Source organism: Nelumbo lutea, chromosome 7 (genome assembly GCF_056320005.1).
Source record: "Nelumbo lutea isolate HS-2025 chromosome 7, American lotus-T2T, whole genome shotgun sequence".
Lineage (NCBI taxonomy): Eukaryota > Viridiplantae > Streptophyta > Magnoliopsida > Proteales > Nelumbonaceae > Nelumbo > Nelumbo lutea.
In genome coordinates, this window is record NC_142690.1 from 23,123,271 (window position 1) to 23,148,974 (window position 25,704).

A 25,704-nucleotide genomic window follows, 5' to 3' on the forward strand; every position below is an offset into this window, starting at 1 on the left:
CCAAAAAATACAAATTTTGCACACAAAAGTTGGACAATGTAAAAAAGGTAGATTTCAGTCTTGTATTTCATGTTTGTACTCAATACGACTAAAAACCATTTGGTAGGAATACAAAATTTATCAAAACTAAACTATGCATTCATGAACTGGTCAAAGGAGGGTTTTGAACTGTGCATATTTGTTTTTGCACCGGAAACAAAAGCAACCTTAAGCACAATTTTAAAGACATCAAGTTGTATAGGCCACTGTTTGAACTAAGGGTGTGTTATGATTGCCTTGGTGTTCCATTTGGTTCACAGACATGCCACAGCAGGAAAGAGCATTCTGTACCCTGTCACAACCAGCAGCAATACATGGTTCTTTCATTTGGCAGGCTAACAGGCTAACACAGCAGGGGGAAGCCCTCCCCCAAACCCTTAGATCCCCCAACTGGGGTGAAGGTGGAACTTGATCCCAAGACTCCACTACAACCAGCTAAAGAGTAAAGACTTCACAACAAGCCAGCTGGCACCTTCAGCAAAGCATGGTTCCAAAATCAGCAAAATGGGCGTTTTTTGAACACAACGCTTTATAGCTTTCTCAACCAGGAGATGTTATATGGTGACTCTCACACCAATGTAGTTCTAGCAATAACATCTTTACTTAATAATGACTGTATTATGATCAGAAGTAAATAGTGAGCATACATATACACAAGAACCATATATTCAAGACTCACATATCATGCTTAAAGAAAAAGCATTGTCATTAAAAAAATGGTATGGTTCCAGAACCATACCAGTCTTTTTCAGAACCACAAACAAAAACCATTTAAATGGGGTGTCAACAATTTCCAAGGGCAGAACCCTTTGGCAGTTCTACAGGATTTACGATTGGGCCAAACCCTCAACTATGAAATGGTAGTGGTGAACTGGTATTTTTTTATAAATAAAGGAAAAAAAAATATTAGGGAAAAGAGAAAAAGATTAGAAGGGGTGATAAGATATCACCCAAACCCATAAAATGTCGAATCATAATCCAGAACACAGAAAACCCTCAACACCAACCAACCCGAGGCAAAAAGTGCAGCAACCAAAACCTTCCCTTATCCTTTCCTCCCATCATCCCAAGCCCAGACAAGAACCGCCCCAAGATAAACTTTTTCCTAAGACTAAATTTATGATTCAATCATTTCGAACCTTCCTCTATTCAAAAATTACATTCTTTTTTTCCTCTTCAAAGCCTTTCTTATCTTCTTTACCCTTTTCTTAATTCCGACCCCAAATAGACTCAAATCTATCAAATACCTTCAAGACTGTCACAGTTCCGCAACTATTCTGATGTTTGAATCGTTTAACAGCAGAAGAATTAGCCTTAATCCTTCTTCTCTGCCCATAGTTATCATTAATCCTTTCATAGTTCTAAAACCACACTCTTCTCAAATACTTGCCCCTCTGTCAAAACCACACCCTTCTCATCTTCAATTTAAGTCCCAAGAACAGAGTTTGGATCTTCAGCCTTCTCTTCCAATGATCCCCCGGTCAATTCTTCCAATTCCAAAAAGGCTTTTCTAGCAAATTCTTCTCCACTCAGGAAAAATAAACCTAGAATTTTACTAACCTCCACCCCTTTGTCAATAACTGTTTCCAGATCAGCTTTCCCCTTGACTTCATGAGTTTCATCCATCATAACCATATCTTCCTCCACTTCCTTTTCGCCATTCAAATCTTCATTGAGAGGTTTCGCCCTATAGATCCATTTACTTTGATAAACCGTTGTTTCTTCAACCCCACTCCCTTCTGCATCCCCCACTCTCTCCCCTCCTTCAATAGACCCAATCTTATCCATCTTCTCCTCTGAACTATCCTCATTAACATCCCTTATATTCTTCCTTAAATACACCCCTCTGCTTCTATGTTTTCCTATCCTTTCGCTCTCTCCACCACTTCTACCCTTCTGTCCGTGGCAGTCAAACCAGGCCCTGTTCCAGTGCGAAATTGGGAATACAAATATCTCATGTGGGAAGTTGGCAAATTGGCACTGAACTGATTAACATTCCATTGAATGCTTAGATGTGCCAATGTAATGGATGACAATTTGGCTTAGATAAGGAGCCTACGAAGACTAAACATTCTGAGGGATAGTTCTACTGGGGAACTAATATTAAGAATTTCCATCATCATCACCATCCAAGCCTCATCCCCACCATATGGAGCCGGCTACACTAATCCTGTTTTGCCAGTCCGTTCTGTTTAATGCCATATCCATTTCCAATCCCTTGGCACTTAAATCATTTCTTACTACTTCTACCCTTGTCCCTTTTGGTCTACCCTTGCCCTTCTAGCCCCTTCAACTTGTAATAAATCACTTACGGGTATTGTGATGGTCTTCCATGTTCATGACCAAACCATCTTAGTCTACTTTCTCCCAGATCATATCCATTCTATTTTTTCCACTCATCCATCTCAGCATACACATTTGTGCCACACTCATTTTCTGAACATGTTTCTTGATTGCCCAACACTATTCATCCATGATCAATTAAAATGATATCATCAACAAACATGCACCATGGAGCCACCTCATGAATAGGTGAATCAATTCATCCATGGTCAGCGCAAATAAATAAAGGCTAATTGCTGAACCTTGGTGAAGACCCTATGTAACTGTAAAATCTGTTCTCTTACAGGTGTTCTGACATTGGTTTTTGCACCACCATGCATATCCTTAATTAGGTCTATGCACCTACTTTGAACCACTTTCTTTTTTAAGACCCAACAAGGATTTTAAAGGTGTGGGAGGCATACACCTGGAGGCATGCCTCCAGACAAGGCACCCCAAACGCCTTTTTACATGAGGCATCCTAGAGGTGCACACCCCATGCACCTCATACAAAAAAAGACAGAAAGAAAGAAAAAAGAAAAGAAAGAAAAGGGAAGCAAAGAGAAGGGGAAAGAAAGTTTGGGCCCCCAATTCAGCTAGCGTTTTTTTTTTTTTTTTGATAAATACCCTTTCTAGCTAGTGCTATGCATCTTCCTTCTTTTCAATATAAGGCACCTTCTTCTCCCTCCCTGTTGGGGAGGATTACGCCTCTTACATTCTGAACTACCTCATGCCTCCAATTTGTGTAACACCTCTCATCACGCCTCTGCGTTTTAAAACATTGGACCCACCTTATTATCTCTCTAGGAACTTATCAAATGCTTTCTCTAGATCAATGAAGATAATAAGGAGATCTCTGTTTTGCTCTGTAAACTTTTCTATCAATCTTCTTAAAAGAAAGATAGTTTCCAAGGTTAATCTTCCTGGAATAAACCCAAATTGGTTCTCTGATATACTTGTTTCATGTTGTATTCTTCGCAAATTTTCTCTCCCAAAATTTCATAGTGTGGCTTATGAGCTTAATCCCTCAATAGTTATCATAACTAGAGCTGAAACTTGGGTCACATTGGCACAAACCCAGGCCGAAAAAGTATGGTTGAATTGAAATTCAGGTTTGAGTTAGGGATGACAAACGCAAGCCCAATTTAACTTCAGATTGGGTTAGGGTTAAGACCTTGACCAACCCAACTCAACTCGAACTTCACTTAACTTCATATTTGCATGTATAAATATCATATAAATATGAATTCATGCATGTAAGAACTTATGTATATGTGTATTAACTATTTAAGCATGTATGTATATGCGCAACTATGCACCTATGTATGTATATTTATGCATTTTTTTTATACAAGTATTTTATATGCATATTTATATATCTATACTTGCTTGCATGTAAATTGTATGTTAAAAGTTTAGTTTAAAGCCATTTTTTTTCTAAAACATGATAACCATGTTCTTTTACACATAATGCTAATATTGAATTAACATGAACCCTTAGAATCTAGAAAATAATTACATTTGGCAAAAAGGAAAGTAGAGAAGTTGGGCCAACCGAGACTAACCTAAGCCCGACTAGAACCGAACCCAATCCTAACGGGTTGGGTTAGGGTTAGGGTTAGGGGTTCAAAACTCAAGTTGGGTTAGGGTCATAGTTTTCAAGGCGCCAAGGCAAACCTAGGTGGCAGGGGAGCGCTTAGTCGCCTAGTCGCCACCTAGGCACTGCTTGTCTTAAAAAGAATGCACAAAAAGGGGATGCGCCCCTATTTTTTTCCATTGAAATAGAAAATAAAGAAAAGCAAAGGCCCTATTCTTGTCTTCGAAGAAAGAAAATCCTCAAAAATGTTGGAGAAGGGGTAGAGCCAAGGTTCAAAATATCAATATAGTCTGATACACAATCAAAACTCGTATTTATTTTTTTAGCTTTTTTTTTATGCCTAGTTCAAGGGGGTTGGTTTAATGCCCGTCTACCCTCCCCCCAACGCCATTTAAAACATTGATATATATCATATGGCGTATGAACGAGGCAAGCCCCAAAATGTGCCTACACACTAGGCATCACCTTGACAACTATGGTTAGGGTTGACATCAACCCAACCTAACCTAGACTGACCTGCACCCTTAATTATTACTTTGTATATCGCCTTTGTTCTTAAATATAGGCACCATGTCAATCCGTTCTATTTAAAGCCAATATCCACTATTAAATAATTAGTCCTTAAACCATTTCTTACTACTACCCATGTCCTTTTTGGTCTACCCCTAGCTCTTCTAGCCTCTTCCATTTGTAACAAATCACCTCCCTTATCTTTCCATATGTCTTTAGAATCCAACCAAGATTTAATGCTTTTCCCTTCTTTATCTTATTCAGCACCTCTTTGACTTTAGTAGTTCTAACTTTACAAAAGTATATATTATTTTTAACACTATTATTTATCTTACCTTTCCATCTTTGCTTGATTTCCTCATCTTTTAGCAATATCATTTAATCTTCTTCTTTAATACACAAACATGTTTTAAATCTCTACCTTTCCTTTGTCTCGTCTTTGCTAGTTTATAGATTCCTTTTCTCCCTCTTTAGTGCCTAGTTTATGATAAAGCTCATTATATGCCCTAAGTCTGACTTCATTTTCTTTTCAACTTCCTTTTTATGATTTTATATTTCCTCAATTTTTTTTACATCTGTAGTCTTTTGTCATACTCTGTAATATGTTCATTTTAATCTAATTATATTTTGAACCTCTTCATTCCACCACCAAGTTTCTTTAGCGCATTCCCATTTCCCTTTAAATTTTCCTTAGATGTCTTTTGCTAGTTTAAGATGCATCCTAAATGCAGATATATAACAAATCTAGCTTTCTCTCCAAGAAGCAACCAATCTCAATTCTTGGGAACTAGGAGTCCTCAAGTGTGGGGGAAGCTCATTGCTCAAGGAGATTAAATTAGAGCAGAGATCCTAGCTCTTCTCCATAACCCTTGACAGATGTACTTTTCAAGGACCACCTCGAGTGGATGAGAAGGGAGATCCTTAGAAAATTATTAGATGAGATGTGAAGATGTGGTCCCCTTAGTCTCTCAAACACTATTGAGAGGCTAAATTGTTGGCCTCCAGAGTGAACATTTTTTTATCAATAACAAAAGCATTTCATTAAACAATAAAAATAATTACAAAAGGCAGGGAGATAAACTCTCTTAACTCCTCCAAAGTGAACATTTCATTCAAATGGATCAAAAATTAAGTTCTCAAGCAGTTTGGCCAGGGAAAGAGTGAATTGTATTGTGATTCAGCCCCCAAGGGTGGAGTGAATTGCATTATTTGTTGACAGTGTTTAATTCTGTTTTAATAAAATTGCATTATTATTCATAAAAAAAATGTTGACAATGTTTAAATGGAAGGGTGCATCTAGGTGCACAAGCCAAGTACATTTTGAGGCATGCACCTTGCCTGAACCTACATACAGCCACTTTCAAATGGCATGCATCTGTTGCACCTTGCACCTCAGTACAGGCACACCACACCCTTTTCAATATGCTTTTTTTTGTAATTTTTTCTTTATTATGTGTTCTGCACCTTTGTAATGGTTTATCAACTTCTAAATTATCTTTTATTGCTGTTTGTACACTAGTAATGGTTTATTAACTTTTAAAATAAATGAAAACAACGACATTTCAAATACCCAAAGCTGTTGTTAATGCAAATAGAATCTCAAATAGAAAAATCCCTTTCACAGACTTATTTGGGCTTCCCTATAAGGGCCTGATGGAAATGGAGGGCCAAACCCCTAGGATTAAGGACGCATGATGTTTAACAGCACACCATCTAATTGAAGTAATGCAAATAGGAGATAAATAAATTGATTGGACGTTTCACAATGCTTAAATTGTTGTTGGATGCTCAAAGCTTATAAAAAAAAAATAGTAGGATGAACAAAGCACCTTCTGAATACCCACACATGTTGGATTTTAACTCCCACATTTCACTTTGAATATGTTTTATATGTTATGCTTATGTATTTTAATTTGAGCCAATAAGCATTCTAAAACAATTAATTTCTTTTAAAATGCATGTTCACATTTTTATGTATTATTGAATTTTTTAAAATCATTTCCCAAGTTTGCGCCTTGCATCTTAGGCACTAGAAGCCATAGAACCAAAAACCCAGATCTAATAATACCCCACCCGTGTAGCATCACTTACCCAAAACTTTATTGGGTAACCAACAACAACATTAGCCAAAGGTGCTGATCAAACACTAGCTGAAGGTAACAAGGTATATTTTTCTAGAATGTGTGATGAATATATGTGATGGAAATTGAAATAAGTATCAACCACTAAACAGAGAAGGATTGATCCAATAGAACTGAGTCGCAAAAAGGTTAGAGTCCAAGAGTAGCCCACCATTAGCTGAAAAAATCAGCGGGGGAACCATGGCACATAAACAACTCGGTAGTTACCAAATATTATCTATCAGCAGAGGATTCCACATATTACCCCCAGTTTCATTAGATTTACCTGTGCTCAAGGAGATTATCCCAATCAACATCTTCCATGCAGCAAGCATCCAGGCTAAGAAGTCTGCAACAGTTAAACATAAATAAATTAAGCAGAAAATCATCAAGTACAAGTTTGGGCCAAGGCCACACAAAAGGCAAGGATAAAACTTCATCTCCTAGAAAGCACCATCTTGGTTTTGTTTAAGCTTAGCAACTAGTTTATAAAACCTTCAGGACACAACTTGCAAGAACTAAAGCATCATCTATCTAAGCCACAAAACCCCCAAAGTTAAATTCTTGAACTGAATTTTAATGAATAGGCCACAAGTTTTTATTACTCAAAAAAGAATGATATGCTACAAAAGATCCAAGCAACTAATTTGAAGAGTTTGGGAGGACAAGACCATAACTATTTTCTAAACCAGCCAAACTCAATCAGGTTACTCATGTTGACTTGATTAAATCGGTATAATCAGAAACAAATTATACTCCCCAGTGGATCTTGAAATGAACTTGAATTGACTGAATTGAACAAGAAATTGAAAATTTGTCAGCTCAGATAACTGTACAACTTCAGTCTCTCACAAGTTCACTAAGACCATTACTTAATGTCAGTCCTGCGTATCTGCAGTCTTTGGGAGGAGTGCACTAAATACAAACCTAACAGTCCTTAATGTGCACTGTATCCACAGGTTTTGGAATCAACTGGATCATGGGTCCATCAACGGCTCTTACAATCAACTGATGATGATCCTAACCATCTCATATGTATTACTTTGGATACCAAACAAGTATATGCTAGAAATGACTTGTAGAGATCTGAATCATCTTCTAAGGTGTATATTAGCCTAGACAGTCAATGGCATGCATGTCCTAGAGGGAGGGAAGGTAGCTTCTGCTAATCCTCCTTTACTAAAACGGGAATACCCTCAATGCCATTAATGTAGAATGGAGTCTCAATATCCATAATCCTTCAAATGGTTGTTCCCAATGCAGCCAATAGCCAAATTACCACTTTTGGATAGTCACAAGTTGTGGTCAATGCTAAAGAAAGTATGATTTTTTATCAAGTCATCCACACAATTTGATTCTTTAATGTAGACAATGCCCTTGGCAGTGCCTGCCAGCCCACTACCAAGGATAAATGCATTTGTGTACCAGACAGGAAGAAACCTTTTGCGTTTTCACTACATATGGCATCTTGTTCAACAATATATGAACAGATAAAAGAGACAGAGAGAATTAAGATCATTACGCATTCAGCAACCGATAATCATCAACATCAGCCCAATTTCCTTCAGATACCATGTATGATGTTAATTGGCCATACCTGGAAAAAATTTTCCGAACATCAAGTTTCAGGCATCATAAGAGAAAGAAAATTTGGACATCAAGTTTCTATTAAAAATTTTCCGAACAAATTCGACCCTCTTAAGTTAATTCTAGATGGTACCATGGTACAAGGCTGCACTACTATTCACTCTTGGCAACACTAAGTTAACATAAATGAACAACAAATCATACTGTTTGAGGCTAACTTTGCTGGACAGAGATAAAAGAGATGGAAGACTTAGTACCTGTAACACTTGTACTTAAAGACATTATTGTTTTCTCTTCTGTTAATAACACATCAGAAACTTCTATGAAATAACAAAAAAAAGGAGTGAAAAATAGAAATCCCTACATGGAAGAAATAGGGCTGGTTCATAATTGATCGAAAAAAAGCAGAGCTGGTTCATAAGATTAGATCATCCCAGGCACAAAGTATATCCCAAAATAGTAATATGACCTAATCCAGGACCCAGTTCCATGAAATGGAACAGGGACCCAGTTCATTTGCCAATCATTAGGACTCCTCTCTAGCCAGAGTCCACCCAAACCATTTGCTGATCTTTGGGGCCCAGTTCCATGAAGTGTTTATACTGAGTCCTGATCTGCTGAACTTGTTTGTGCTGCAATTGCATTCAGTCAGCAACAGGTGTCCCATCACGTGTGGTCTCATATGCATGGGCATTTACATAGGTTTAATGCAAAACCTGTCAGACTGAAAACAAGTGCAGCAGATCCCAATATGTTCATACTAGCTTCCACAAGGAAATGATAGATCTGCCATGGACCTAATACACCTCCTGCACCCACCCAATGACAATTTGGGTTTCCTTCAATTTTTAATATGCTACTATCTCCTAACACTCTATTGCAGACCCTTATGTTCTCCCACCAATGCCTGGTCTTCCTCCATTGCAGACCCTTTCGTGAAACTTTCTTGCCTCATGCTCATGACACATGACAGTACTTCCAATAAAATTTTTCCTGACAAGACATCCAAAACCAAGGTAATAGCTACTATTACAGCCAATGAAAGGCCACATGATACTAACCCCCAATGGTTTCACTTGTTCAGAAATCCTTGATTTTTTTCTCTTGTTTTGACAAACAAAAGGTGGTTTCTCCATTTCATGTTAAATTCCAAAGGTCAACCAGACAATAAAATGAAAATGTACCATTTAGTGCAGCAAAGATGACCAGGTCTAGTCCCCAACTTGTCACTAATAGCTCCCCAACGGATATTATCTCGTAACTGTACAACATCCAATGAGGCATTGATTTAGCAGATAAAAAAGAAAAAACATACAGTTATAATTGAAGTCAAGATGAACATGAAAATCACAACATTATGAATTGTGCTTGCAACAGAAAAACTAAAATGACAAGCATACAAGCTAGACTGAACAAAGAAAATAAATGCACCAACCATGCCATGCTTAGATTTCCTTTCCTCAAAGGCCTTCATGCGCAAGTCCATGTTCACTAAATTAAACAAATTCTGGTATTCTTCTTGGGTCCACTGTCCTGTTTCAATCAGGAAAAAACAAAATGTGCCACTTGAAAAGTAGAAAGATTTTAGCATAGATGGGGGGGGGGGGGGGGGGAGAGAGAGAGAGAGTGTGTGTGTGTGTGTGTGTGTGTGTCAAAACTATTAACCCCATGGAAAAAAAAATGCAGACACAGTGAACATTAACTGATTCAAAATAAACCAAACTCTGCCCAGAGCTCTATGGGATGAAACTGGGTTTTCAGCCAATCTATTGCCCTTGTTAGGATGCACTCAATTAATTCCAATAAATTCCTTTCCTTCTCTTGGAAGATTCTAATGTTCCTCTCTTCCCAGATTGTCCATAAAGTAGCTGCTCAAATGCACTTCCACATGATTCTTCCCCTTTTTGTGGGCCAAACAAAGGAGGCCGAATCAAACATCAGGCTCACTTCAATTGGCAAGTTCCTCCACCCATAGAACTCTTCCTTTCTCAATAGAGAGAAAATTATTCATGATAAAAAAAAAAAAAAAACATGTAAAGAAAGAACAATTGGCCCAGTCAACAATTATGTTCTAATATACTCAACATGCCGAGGTAACTAAGGCAAACTATGCACAACGATCATATTCACATCCTACATAATCAAAATCTCCCAAGTGTTCCAAAGCTCTAAAATCTGGAGGTGCATATATGGTAAAATTTTGTTTTTACCTTTTCTCCTGTTAATCACTTTCAACCTGCGCCATGTATCTTTTACATGGAATCTATGTCTGCCAAGTTGATCAGCAACCATCTTCCAGTCTGCTCCATGTTTTTCATAAACCCTATAATACAGCTTGTTGGTCATTAGTATGAAAATTTATTAGTAGGAATTACTATAAGAACTGAGAATTTTCACAAAAATAATAAAAGATGACCATTGTTTTACATAAATTTTTGCACACATTATCTGTATCCAGTCAACATATCATGACAAGCCACAACACATGACTGTGAATGGAGAGAAAAAAACAACTCTATGATTAAACACACCTCTTTATAAGTTCATATTCTTCAGGAATCCATTTTCTGTCATCAGCCCTTTCAAACAAAAGATGTGCCCTGTAGTATACGCTCACATAAGGTCTCCAAGGCAATGCAGTTCCTGCAATCAAAAGCCCATGATCACCAAGCTATTGACAACTTATCTGTGTGTACACACAGTAATTTAATGGAGTTACACTGTATCGTGAATGGTAAAATAAACACCTATATCCTTCAATATAATGAGGAACACATAACAATAGCACATGCACACTGCACCATGCACAAATTTCTAAGGCATATTCTATTTCTTCTATAAAAATTGTCCATTATCTACATTTTACTCCTCTTCTAGCAATATCAATCTTGGAACTTTGCATTTGAGAGAGGCTACAGAAATCATGAGGTATCAGATGTCATATCACTTATTAACATGGTTTTAAAAGGCACTGAAGTGCATGAAGCAAGGCAAGGTGCAGCCAAAGCACCTTGCATCAGCTGCCTTCTATACTATATCTGAGGCTAAGCCTCAAGTTTAACGAGGCATAGACCTTACTGCCTTTCGCTTCAAATTGGTGAAACCGTAAAAAATAAAAAATAAAATAAACTATATAACATTTTCTAAAATCGGAAGGTAACAACATGGTTTATTTTGTTTTTGAAAACAAAAACAATTGCAACATCAACAAAATTCTATTGTTTTTGCTGATGCCGCAGTTTTCTTTGTTTACATAAACAAAACCAAGAACTCCCCATAAGTTATTCACCAATAAAATCAAATAACATATGCCCCAAAGTCTCTCTTAATATCTCATTATCTCTTTTAGTCCAAAAATATCTCTTTATTTATTTCTTCATTACCAATAAAAGAGTCTTCATGTACCAATCCACATCTCATTCTACCATATGTAAGAGTGGCAACTTTACTAATCCTCAATAAAATAAAAATAGTAAGATCTGCCAATCAAAAAATTTACAATTTTATTTTTGTGCTAAACAAAAGTAGAAAGTAAATGAACAGAAATTATCAATACAATAAAAAAAATTATTTTTGTGCTAACGGGAATTGTCGATGGTCTTCTATGCACAAGAATAAACCATCATAGTCTACTTTCTCTCATTTTATCACTACTGGAGCTATTCCTAAGTTCCTATGTTTGATCCTATCCTTTCTAGCTTTTCCACTCATCAATCTCAAAATATGTGTTTCTGCCAGTCATTTTCCGAACATGTTCCTTGACTGCCCAACACTTTGCTCCATACAGCATAGCTAGCCTTCCAACTGTTTTATAGAACTTTCCTTTTAGACTAAATGGTATTCACCACTTGCTTGATTATTAAGTTGGTCACCGACAAAATAAAAGATTATACACCCAAAAATATCTCTTAATATCTCTTTTAATCCAAAAATTCCTATTTATTGTTGTCTTAGTGAGGCTTGCACCTCACTACCTTTCACCTCAAATTGGTGTACAATAAAAAAGAAATAAAATATATAATATTTTCTAAAATTAAAACCTACTTAATAATTATAGTATTATACAAAAATGTATAATAAAACAGAAATCAAATGATGTGCACCCAAAACTCTCTCTTAATATCTCTTTTAACACAAAAGCATCCCATTATTTCTTTCTTAATTACCAAATAAAAAAGTCTTCAATTCTTCATGTACCACTCCACATCTCAAGCCGTATTGGCCCCTACGAACCGCTCCGACAAAGCCCCGATACAGGCCATCTCTCTCTCTCTAAGTCCACCACTGGGCTATGCCCCATTTGCTTGGCATAATTATGAGTTATTTTTAAATAAAATCTATCTTTTCTTTAGTGGATGTTTGTCAATAAATGCTAAAATTAATGACAAAGTTGTGGAGGTGACTGTCGATGGAGGGCAAGTTCGAAGTAGTGGGAAGGTGGAGAAAGGAAGTTCCGCTCGAAGCAAAGCAATACAAATTAGAAGAAGTGAAAACAAGGTCTCTGGTGTTCCTGAAGATAAGAGAAGAAAAAAGAGCCACAGTGTATCTCCAAAAGGAGGTAGCAGCTTGGCTGAAAGGCTTCCTAGACGTAGCTTTAGTGTCAAGGAAAACACAAGCCTGGAAGAACTCAATCAAAATCAATGGAAAGGTATTCGTAGCTGCACTTCGATTCAATAGGAAGGGCTGTTTCGCAACAAAATCAGAATGGTTCGGCGAAGGTAGAAGACAAATGATTTGTATCCCCATGGGAAAACAGAGTAAGGGCCGGATGCTGTTCGTAAGGGAGTTGCAGATCTTTTTATGGAGAAATGAAAAGAGACAAAGAAATATCCAACCCAACCAAGCACCAGAAAATCAACCACATCCAGATGGTGAAAGTGATGTTGTAGGGAATGAAGGTCAAACCTACCAGAACTGGCGTAAAAAATGTGATACTTGCAAACAAAAGAGTAGGTAAGGTTGGAACGAAAGCTGAAAGTGATGTTGTTGGGGCTGTGTTGCAGAGGAGATTAAACGAAAGCTGAAAGTGGGTGGACGCTTCGATCTTCGACCGTTTCAAGAAGATAAGGCACTTCTAGAACTAGAAGTAGACAATCTGATGGAAGAAATACACGTGCCTCCTATTCAGACTTCTGAAGGAGTAATGATTATCAGTCAATGGTGTCCGAATGCTAATCATGTAGATCAGACAGAAATTTTCCACCTCAAGGTGCTAGGGGTCCCATTTCATCTTTGGTCCCTTGCAAAATTCAAGAAAATCGCAGATCTGTGCGGAGGAGTCCTGGAGGAATTGGACATGTCCAATCTCAGTGCAACTTCGATGAAATTGGGAGGAGTTAAATTAGAGTCGATACCGAGAACAGTAAGGTTGGAACTAGGTGAAACGCATGAGGTAGTCTGGTTGCTGTCGTTGGTGGAGGAGAGACTCTGTAGAAGCCTGCGGGAGGTAGAAGATGATGGTGTGGCAAGTGTCAAGGAAGGGGAAAGTATGGAGGAGAAGTCCGACTGTTTTTACAAGAAGAAGGCAAACGGGCAGACTGGAGAACCGAAAGAGGACGGTCAGAATTCTAAAGGGGGACTAGAATCTGGGCCATCCATCTCAGATCAAGGGGCTACTAAAAGGCCCTATGCTGAAGAGGCGGCTGGAGGGGGCGGAAATAAAGGAAAAAATTTTTGAGAGCGCGCTAAAATTTGACTTAGGGGTTAAACCGGTCGAACCAGACAACCCAATACCAAGTTATAACCCAAACAGGTCACGTGACCACTTGAAAATGCATGCGAGCAGGCCGGCCCAAAGGATTGGGGATGTTTGTTGGGGTCTATCATCGTCCAAATCGAACCCTGCAACCCCCTTTGTTGCAGCAGTTGCGGAAAACTCTATCAAGACCCCTTTGAAAGCATTCGGCAACGCTGGTGTAGGAAGCGCCCGGTCGAAGAGCAGTTGGAAATGGAAGCCGGTTGTGAAAACAAACTCCACAACCCCAGACAAGCCGAACCCAAAATTTAACAGGCCCGAGCATGAAGATTTTGAGGAAGAAGATGATTGGAAAGACCTAAGGCAAGATGATGTTCGGCACGACGAAAGTAGTATCGGAAGTGCTTCACCCACTAAAACTTACAATCTATGGAATGATGAGATAAAAGGGATGTAGATACTGTTTGAAGAACCCTCTAGTGCCTCCATGTTGGCCCCAGAAGAAGAAACAGTGGTGAGACTTGCCTCAATCTCTAAGGTGGACCTAGATGTAGCCAACAGTGGTCCAAGAGAAATACCAAGAGAGACACAAGTTCAGGATATTCAAGACAGAGAACCAGATATCAGCACTATCCGAAGCAAATATACACAAGAGGAACAGAATTTTGACGCTATCCCGGTTTTACCTGCCAAGGACTCTCACTCAGCGGGCTTTGATCTAAGGAAGGATTTGGACTTGTCGAATCAGGGAACCCCTACAATGGAACTCTCAATCCAAAGTGCCACAGTCTTGGAGCCAAACAATCTGGTGGTTGATAGGGTAGAGGAAGAGAGGGCTAGAGTTGTATCTTTAATCCTGGAAGTTCTAGCTGACCCAACCTTAGGGTTGGATTGTGTTGATGCTAGACTAAACCAACTCATTACCCAGACAAAGCCAACCCAGAACGAGACCCTGGAGGGAACAAAGGAAGGTAGGCAGGAGGGAAAGGAGGAGTTAGAAGGAGCTAGAATGGTCGGTACAAAGATTGATAGGGAGCATCTATAAAATTTTGGCGAAGGTTCTGGCCAACAGGCTTAAAGAAGTCCTAAAAGGCCTAATTTCCCCAAACCAATATGCTTTTGTAAAAGGGAGACAAATTGTGGACAGCATTCTAATTGCAAATGAGTGTGTAGAAGACAGAAAATCTTTTGGGAACCCGGGGGTCCTTGTGAAACTAGATCTGGAAAAGGCGTACGATAAAGTGGATTGGTACAGCATTTTAGATTGCTTGAAGATTAGAGGCTTTGGTAGAAAAAGGATCAGGTGGATTAAAGGTTGTATTGGTTCTCCTTGGTCCAGATAAGAATGGATATGGGAATTAGAATTAGCAGGAATGTGATTTCATTTCCAAGAGAGGGATAGGGAATGGCCATTCTCTTAAATGGGGGAATGCCATTTCAGCAGTTATGGGAATGGGATTCCAATTCCAGGCCCCTATTCCCACGATTCCAGACCCCTATTCACCATGCAGATTTGTGTGTTTCCTTATTGGGTTGGGACTAGGTTTATGCTAGCCCAACCCATTGATATCCCTCTAGGTCCTCCATTGATTCCAGACCCCTATTCAAGTGGCATGTCTGCAGGTACGATCATGTAGAGAAGCTCCCAACTTAACTTATGGTCCATTTGGTTCACAGTTAAAATCAGAATCAAAATCCTCTGGAATCAAAATCGAGATGATCCATTCCCATAGTCTGTTTAGCTGCATTTGGATGTGATGTAAATCAAGAACCGATATAAAAGTTACATCAGTTCAGTTTTGTAGGTATTTGGAAAGAGGTGTAATTATTATTGACGTAAAACTCCACTCCAGTTCATTTTTGCATGTGTTTGGATGGAGTGGAGTTTTACGTCGATAATCGATGTAGAACTTCATTAGTTCTAAAGTTTTACATCAATAATCGATGTAAAAACTTTACACTCTTCCACCCATCGCTATTTTCAAAAAGCAATTAGATGTTTGGTTCTTGAAGGTGACTCAGAGGTGGTGATTAGGTGGCTAAAGGGGGGAGTTAAGTCTTTTTACCTCCCCTTTGTACCTAAGCTTCACATAATTTTTAATAAAGCTTCTTGTTATTGATCAAAAAAAATAACCTTGATTAGAGCCACTCTAGCAAACCTCCCCATTTATTTCCTTTCAACCTTTAGAATCCCTTCTAAGGTAGCAAGGTGCTTAGAGAAGTACATGAGAGATTTCCTTTGAGACCCAGGAGAGGAAAGGAAGTACCACTTGATCAAGTAGGAGCAGGTTAGCAAACCTAAGGAACAAGGGGGTTTAGGAATTGGGAACATCTTATTAAGGAACACAACTCTATTAGGTATGTGGCTTTGGAGGTTTCCCTTTGGGGACAATAGACTATGGCACAAAGTGATTGAGAGTATTCACGGGGTGGTTGGAAATGGCTAGGATGCAAAAGTTTCCCCTCGTAGTTCTTCAGCTTCTCCTTGGAAAGCAATTCATGAAATCTACCCTACTTTCCTCAATTCCATCTGGTTCGATGTGAGACAAGGTAATAAAATTCTGTTTTGGGAAGATCTATGGGTAGGGGAAACCTCACTAAAAGACCAATTTCCTAATCTCCTAGCACTATCTAACCTCAAGGGGGAAGCTATATCAATGTTGGGAACACCGTGTCCAAACAGTGTGAACTGGAATTTGGGCTTTAGAAGCGGACTAAGGGAAAATGAGTGTGAGTCTTTAATCCAATTGTTGGACCAACGAGGGCAAATCCAATTGGACCCTTCGTTGGAAGACTGTAGAATTTGGGTAGGATCTCCAGACGACCTCTTTTCTTGCTCCTCTTTCTTCAAAGTATTTGCTTCCCCCAATCTTCTAGGTGGAGTTTTCCCTATGAAAGAAATTTGGTAGAAGCCTATTCCCCTAAAGATCCAAGACTTCTGCTGGGAAATATTCTTTGGTAAGGTAAACACTTGCTATATGTTGTAGAAAAGAAGGCAATATATTTGCCTTTCTCCTGTTCTTTTATGCATCGAATTTGGGAATTCTTTTGTACTTTCTTTAGCTGCAGGTGGGTTGCCCCTCAAGATGTGGCAGGACTCTTCAACCATGAATTCTGAAGACAGCGAAAAAAGAGGAATGGTCATGTGGAAAGCAACAAAGGTAGCAATTTGTTGGGTAATATGGGAAGAGAGGAACAACAGAATTTTCTTGGAAAAAAGTAGAACAATAGAAAAAGTGATTGATAGTATCAAGGTGAAAGTAACCCATTAGGTAAAACCCTTGGATGGCTTTCGAGTCTTCTCAATTACAGACATTCTAAGAACATGGTCCGAAGTAGCACAGTCTTCGAGAGTAAGAGATAAAGTAAGGCTGGAGTGGAAACCACCAAAAGGCAAAAGTAAAACTAAATTTTGATGGGTGCTCCTTTGGAAATCCGGGCATCTCAGGAATAGGAGTATTAAGAAACTCTGAAAGGAGGATATTGGGTATGTTCTCAGGACCAATTGGCATTACTGCAAGGGTTAAAGCTAGCCAAACAGCTAGAATGCAGACATGTTGAAGTAGAAGGGGACTCAAAAGTAGTAATTTCATGGGCAGCAAACAGAGGCCATACCCCATGGACGTTTAAACATCTGATTAGGGAAGTGGAGAAGATTGCAAAGGAGGTTGAGGCTGAATTTAAATGGGTCCGAAGAAGTGCAAATGGGCTAGCTTATAGCTTAGTAAAATAGGGGGCATTGGGACAGCAATTATTTTGGGCTGCACTGTAATGAGGGATAGAATAGAGTGATTAAATCTTATATATTACAATCTGAATTGCTTACAATCTCAATTTTAATAAAAATATATGTTTACTGATCAAAAAATAAATAATAAGATAAATTAGATTTTAATAAATTGTTTACAATCTGAATTTTAATAAAAATATATGTTTATTGATCAAAAAATAAATAAATGCTAAAATTAATTATTAAATCTTATATATTAATAATAATAAGATAAATTAGATTGATTTTCTGAAAATTAAGGTATATACATATACATTTTACTTTTTCCGTCATTTTTCAATGGGTTAATAATTGTTGGCAGATTACTCCTTTGATGACTTGAGGAGAAACTGGACAGCAGTGGCTTCTACAATCTCCACAAAGAACAAATCACAAGCTGAATGGAAATCCCCACTGGATGGAGAGGTAAAATTGAATTTTGATGGTAGCTGCCAAGGTAACCCAGGGACATCCGGAATAGGAGGGATTCTGAGAGACAAAGACAGCAACATGTTGTCTTTATTTTCAGGACCAGTGGGTGTCGGTAATTCTGTAAGGGCAGAGTTACTAGCAGCGGTACAAGGTATACAGATGGCCAGTCAACTTGGAATGAACAATTTGATAGTAGAAGGGGATTCCAAGGTAGTGTGGGCTGGCTGACAAGTCCAGAAACAGCTTGTTGGGGCTACAAGGATCTGTTAAAGAAAGTTAAATGGATGACAAGAAATACGACTATCAGGTTTCAGTGAGTCAGCAGATCAGCAAATGCAATGGCTGATTCTTTGGCCAAGCAAGGGGTGTCAAGGGTTGATCTGTTTTGGTCTACTTTGTAATTGTGTTTCAGGCTTGTGTATGTTTAGTGTATGGTTCAGTCCTCGGGGAAAGTAACACCTCGTGCCTCCTCCTAGGATGACTGTACTTTCGTTATTTGAATTAATAAAACTTCTCTCATTTATCAAAAAAAACAATTGTGCCCCAATATCTCACACTTCATATAAACCATTAAAGTATGGTTTTCGATGTTTAAATAACTTAGTTATAGTTATATAAAACTTGTACTTATTCTTAACAGGATACCCAAAGTGTTCCAATACATCTCTTAAAATTGCCTTTCCAAAACACCTTGTATTTCTGATACTTTGAACCTTGGCATATAGTAGTAGAAATACAAGCATTATACCTTGGATTCTTTACTCACAAAACATGACAAATATAAAAATGATGGGATGTAGCTAAGGAAACCCAGATCAATCATGTATATAGGTGATGTCTTCAGAAATGGCTGGAGAGGGGAGCAAAATCATTACACATTAGTGGTTCCCAGGCCCAATGAGAATCTAAAAATTCCGTAAGGGTAGAACTTTGTGCTTCAGGGGGTTGAGAATGGAAATGGCATCAAATTTTCAAAACTTGCTAATTGAGAATTCAGAAACCATCATTTCATGGTTGAAGGAGAATGGCATGACCTTGGCAACTAATACAAATCAGAGAAGCAAGGCATCTGCTTCACATTCATAGAAACAGAAATTTCCTGGATTCATTAAACTGCTAATTCCATTGCCAACTCCCTAGCCCTCAAGGGAGTTATTACACAGCCACTAATGTGGAGCAGGTATCTATTAGACTGAAGCTAATTTTCCATTGTTTTGCTCCATTTGGGGGTCATATTGGGAGTAACCGAGTAAGAGAGAGCAGCAACGGGCTATCTCAAAATTTTCCATGTGAAACATACAAAAAATTGTATGATCTATAAATTTATACAGTATAGCTTTTATTATCAGTAAAATTATTACCAATTAATGATAATAATGTTAACGGCATGAATTATACCAGTTTATTTATTTTAAAAGTTTTGATATATAAAGTATACTCTAGAAGTGTCTGCAGTTTCCAGTGTCAATATCAGGTACATATCATCTCCAACACCAGATCATTGGACATAAAGTATACTCTAGAGATGTTATCAATTATTGTTCTTAGACCAAGTTCCTTATCATCGAATATGCAACCGTTCCTATTCCTCCAACGCACATCAAACAGACTTGCATTTCTTTCAAAAATAATAAAGGATTTTTTATGATAGATAAACATTAAATTACAGTGGTAGTCTTATTATAGCAAAAAGGTAAAAAACTTAGGAAAACCCCATAAACCAAAATGTTAATTCGTTATTGGCAATTTCCTTTCTTGTGAAACCATGTTTAGGAGTTTCAAGTGATTATCCTTTTGTTGACTTCAACTTGGTGATTCATCAGTATGTCATGAGAACTATTGTCTCAAGTCAAGGCACAGTATCCAGGTACTAGCACATAGACCAATCGATTTTCGAGTAACTTATGGTTTGCAATTTCCAACATGGTGAAATATCCTCACTTTGGTGCCTCATTAGCATGTCATGAGAAATGTCATGTTTATGTGTTGGCACAGTATCCAGGTGCTGGCATAGCTAGGACCTACTAGTTTTTAGGTATACCTTTGTAACCATGATTCATACAAATTGACTTAAACTATCAAAAAAAATTGTTCCACAAACATAGCAAAATTCCCCTATTTTCCCAAGAGATGAAATAAAATTTCCTGGAATTAATAAAAATATCCATATGTCCATCAATGTTTCTCTAATGATCTAAAATTTTGATATATCAACAAACCCTTCAATTAATTATCTACTACTTCCACTCTGAATTTAATGGAATGTGATATATTATTTATCAAAAAAAAATTATCTACAACTCCAAATTTTTGACATAATATCGGGAAAATCATCACTAGTTTTGTCAAAATCAACTGGAAACCATCATGAATCATAGACCTTTGAATCAACAACTTCAAATCTAGGTTTTCAGAATATAAAGTTCTTTTAAAAATTTTAGTTGAACTATTAACTCTTCATAATGATCATACAATAACACCATTAATAGAAGTACTTAATATGGCCTCGCAATTTAAATTTGAGAGTATTTTAAAGAACTCAGATGTGAAGAACTTCCAATTTAAGAGTTATATTTAGTTTTCAAGGATGCTTACCTGCATGATAATATTTAGATGTTCCCATTAATGCCAATTTAAGATTCTAAAATTTCTTATAGATTCATAAAATTCATATTCTTTATAATATTTTCTGTATTTTCCTAAAGGGCAGCCAAGCGCATGAGGCTCACATCAATGCGGGGTCTGGGGAGGGATAGATATATGCAGCCTTACCCCTGCATATACAGAGAAGCTGTTTCCAAGGTTTGAACCCTGGTCAGCCAGGTCGCAATGGAGCAACCTAACCTTTGCGCCAAGGCCCACCCTCATTTTCAGAATTTTCCTAATTACCTCAAATTTTCCAGATATCTAAGAAAATTCTATGAAACTTCCTCATTTGCACATGCCAAACTGCCTAATAAAACCAAAAGCTTAGAACCATGCTTGACGCTTCTCATAGAATAATTAGAACGGTTAAAAGATGGAGGGCCATACTATAAGACCATCAACATCATATAGAACAGAATATTAGGAAATCAAGAAAATCCACAATGACAAAAAAGCCCTTTAAGTGGCAAGGATATTGACTGTTGAGAGAGACAAGTAAAAATGCTAGAAAGGGAAGAATTAGTGTCAAGCATATAAATGAGAACCTAAGGCAGTTGTGGCTGGTGATGGTAATATAATCAAGGAAAACCAACTGAGACGGTCCAGCAATGTGCATGAAAAAGAAACCATCACACCATGAAGAAGCAGTGCTTAAATGCAATTTTAATCATTGAAAAGATCGAGGAGAAGGCTGAAGAAGAGATGGGTCTTTTTGATCAATAAGAAGAGATGGGGTTTTTTATGAATAAATAAAATTTATTACTTCAAGAGATAATGGAAAACTTTGAACTCGTACAACAGTCTGTGGAGAGGCGCAAGCTGCAGCCTCTTTCAACTGATTTCAAGGAAACTAAAAAGAAAAGAGCAACCATTACAGCTGAGCCCAAAACAAAACTTCTCTATTTGCCCCTTGCTTAGTTAACCCATCAGCCAAAGCATTTTCTGATCTCTCCACCCATTGTGTAATAACAGACATATTCCTTGTCAGCCACTTGAATTTTTTGACTTCATTCCTGTAGCACCACATAGTATCCTCAAGATTCTTGAACTACCCCACCACCACCTTGGAATCCCCTTCAATAATAAGCTGTCCTACACCCAGTTGATTTGCAAATTGCACTCCTTGTAGGGCCGTCAACTGTTAGCAGCCCTACAAGAGATGGGTTTAAGCAACAAGAAAAGACCTACTGGTACAATTTCACAGGGAAAATAGGTGACTAGGCGATTTTTAGAGGTGGCCTCGCCCAATGCCAAGGTGTTTTTGTATTAGGCACTCACCCATATTTATTATATTATTTTTTTGAATGTGCATATGTATTATATCATTTTATTGGTTTGTTTTATTTTATTAGAATACACCCTGTTGTATGTTACCATTTTTTTATTAAAGTAATTCTCTTTTACATTGAAACTACGAAAGTTTATTTGGGTTTGAGACTTTGAGTTTTGAACCGAGAGCTGAGAAGAGAAAGCAAGGACTGAGAAGTTTCCATTGTTCAGTCCAAGTCTTCTTCTTCTTTAAGAAATATTTTTGGGATGAAACGGGGGCTCCACCTCCTCCTCCTCCTCCTCCTCCTTCCTAAAATCACACAGGTACTCCTTCTTTCTTACTTTTAACAATCCTCCTCCATTTTTTTAGCCTAAAACAGGGTCTCCACCCCCTTAAGCACAGTCCACGTTGTCCTCTTGGACAACTTATGTTGGGAACGAAACAGGGGCTCTTTCTCTCTTCTCTTAGCTGCACTCCCCCATTTTTATTGGCCTGGATGCTAGTTATGGCATTTTATGTTTTATTCGAATTATTTTATTGCTAATAGCTAGCATACAAGTATGTTGGTTAGTATAAAAAACCAATAAAGTAGCTTAAGAGGGGTAGGGATATTTATTTTATACTTTCAAATTCCATTCCCTAGACATCGCCTAGGCGCCTAGGCGACTGAGTGCCCTGTGGTTGCCTAGGCTCGCCTAGGCGCCTTGACAACTATGACAGGGAGTTAATATTGCAAGCAGGATTTTAACAGCTAACTCCTAGCAGTTAATATAAAGCTTCATAAAGTTCAGTATCCTAGACTTCAATGAGCATTTTTTGGTGTTTTTTGCATTATCAAATAATGTAACGGGGAGCCCAATTTTTGGTACATAACTGTCCTGATAATTTCCTTCTCTGTAAATATTACACGCAGGGAAAAAATTAGTAGCAGCTAAAATTAATAGCAAAAGAGACTAACACAATTATGTGATAAACATGGTTTCAAATGTTGCTAATGTCGCCCGACATATGTCGATGTCGAGGCTCACCGACATGAAAATGGATGGTAATATAAAAATTACATTATTTCGGTCGATATTTCGGAAATGTCAACCAAATCGGTCCAAATAACCAAAAAAAAAAGCAGTTTTTCCAATTATGCCGACAAGATGTCAACTAATGTACATTAAAAATATAATATATTAGTATATTATATTATTATAATACAGTATATTAATATAAATTATTCCATTAATAATTTCTATTTAATATTTCAAATAAAATATTTATAAAAAATAATTAACAAAATATAAAAACAAAAGAATAAATTAATTACTTTATAATATAAAACATAAAATATTTTTCAAGTAATAAAATATTAACTAGTTAGTATTTTTTAAAATATTTATTAAAATCCGAATATGCTTATTCAATTTTATAATAAATTATATTCTACATTTAATATAAAAAACAGAATAAATTTATTAAATTTTATACTAAATCATAATTTATTATAAGTTTAGTATTAAAAATCATAATAAATTCATTAAGTTTTATAGGAAATCAGAATTTATCATAATCTTAATACTACAAAAAGGAGAACCAGTTTATTAAATTTATAATAAAAGATAATATATTATAACTTTAATATTTAAAAAATCAGAAAAAATGTATTTCTATTTACTAGTGTGAAATAAATATATTAGAATTTATAATAAATCAGAATTAAAAATAAGAAAACAAAATATCAGATAACCTTGTAAAAACATCAAAATGCATAATAAATCAGTAAATCGTCATTTACTAATTTGTTATTGATCTTAGTTTCTTAGCTTTATATAATGTTGGGAATAAGATAATAGTCTAGAAATATGTACTAATGCTTTTTTTATCATTTTACAAAATATCATTGCATATTTCCACATATTTCATAATATTTCCACAATGTCTCTAATTTTTACAATATTTCCCCTCGACATTTCCGACATATGTCCTATATTTTGGTAAGCAACATTTCCATCGACATCGACATTTTAAACCTTGGTGATAAAGAATAATCATAAGTTGCATGCAATGATGAAACAGACCAATTTTTTAAGCAAAAATAGCAAATGAAGGAGCCTAAAACTCAAGATTGAATGGAGTAAGCTTCCTTTTCAAAAAAAAAAATGCATGTAAGCAATCGCACACAACACTCACCTATTTCTTTCCAGCAATTCTTAATTTCTGGATACAATCTACAATGTAGAACCATCTTCAATCCTTCCTCCCCTAAGCTATGTCTCTACAAATACAGAGGATCAATCAAACTCATGGAATGTTACAAATCAGTGATACATATCATGAACTTTTTATAGTAAAAATATAATTCATTAAGAAGAGAGGAAAGATACAATCTCTGGTAATGAGACATTACTAAAATATCCTAAGGAAAAATAAACAAAACAAACTCCAGTTCTCCACTTTCTTCTCAACACAACAGTTAACACCCAGGAAACAAGATAAAATGCAAGGAAAGGGCATCTCCCCTACCATTTTCAGACCCCAAAAACAACACCACTCACTCTTCCCACCAGTGGTAAAGATCACCAAAATAAAAGCCTAAGACTCCATCATCAAACCTTTAATCCAAACACCTCAATCTCCAATACCATATCATGAACTAGTTGAAAGAGATTACCTACCAAAATAAAAACACTTGGTGGTGAATTGCCAACCACATCTGTGTCACCACAAGGCAGTCCAATAAATGATCTATATAAATTATTAAAATGAAGCAACGCAAAAGAAGATCAGTGAAAATATTACTTAGAACTCAGTAAAACAGGTATAACTGGCTGAAGTAAACCAAGATTTATGCCCATTTTGTGACAAAGAAACACAAAGAAACTACCCAGAGTAGTATCAGAAAACTAGGTTTAGTGTATAAAGGGATAGAACCACTGGACTAGTGTAGAAGATGGAAATCAAGATGTTGCCTAAGACATTATACATGCAGTGTATAGTCATCTAGGCAGTTATAGCCTTATAGATCCCCAACACCCAGACAAATATGCAAGACCTAGCACAACCAAATTTTCATGTTTTGATATCTTAAAATAAACCGTTTAGCTTTTGATACAGGAGAACATAACACGTTAACTCCTAACAATGTAAGGTTGGACTCACAAGCCAATCCCTAAACAAAGTTGGGTTGGATTCTTACCTCCAATAATTTCTTCTGCCTCAGAAGGCTTCTCCAACCAATCTGCCTTTTTCCCTACTTAGCATAGGGCAATCTAAACCCTCCATTTCCACTCTTACCTGGGGAGGATTCTTTTATTAGCAACACGGAATTTTTATTAAAATTAAAAGGGAAAGAAATTACACCAAGAGGTTGTTAGAACTAAAACCCAATACAATAAGAATCCCATCATCCTGTCAAAATTGGGCCCAATACAAATGATGTCTATGTACTCCTTCCTTAGCAAATCCATCTGCCTAACCATCTGCAGACCTAATCCATCATGCTTGAATATATATCTGCCTTGACAGCAACTTGAACCGTCTGAATTCATTCCTACTACTCCCTTTTTCGGCCATCCAATGACTATCATTGATTCTCCTTCCACAGCCAGCCTTGTGGTTCCCATTTCCTTCGTTTTTTGCATTCCAACAATTGCTGCCACAAATTCTGCCCACACTGAATCACCCTGATCAATTGGCCCTGAAAACAATCCAAAAATGTTCCCATCCTCA

At 37.1% G+C, this 25,704-nt stretch overlaps 1 protein-coding gene across 2 annotated transcripts in view; it reads right to left on the bottom strand.

Moving 5' to 3' along the window:
• LOC148845656 (myb family transcription factor) overlaps nt 1–25,704 on the bottom strand; it is a 38,551-nt gene that overhangs the window by 849 nt on the left and 11,998 nt on the right. For both annotated transcript variants that reach the window (XM_088955159.1, XM_088955160.1), the window contains exons 3-9: nt 24,166–24,250; nt 10,707–10,818; nt 10,386–10,498; nt 9,611–9,708; nt 9,360–9,436; nt 8,111–8,185; nt 6,875–6,937 (exon numbers count right to left, since the gene is read on the bottom strand). In XM_088955159.1, coding sequence (XP_088811285.1) covers nt 6,875–6,937; nt 8,111–8,185; nt 9,360–9,436; nt 9,611–9,708; nt 10,386–10,498; nt 10,707–10,818; nt 24,166–24,250 — 623 coding nt within the window. The remainder of the gene's footprint in view (nt 1–6,874; nt 6,938–8,110; nt 8,186–9,359; nt 9,437–9,610; nt 9,709–10,385; nt 10,499–10,706; nt 10,819–24,165; nt 24,251–25,704) is intronic.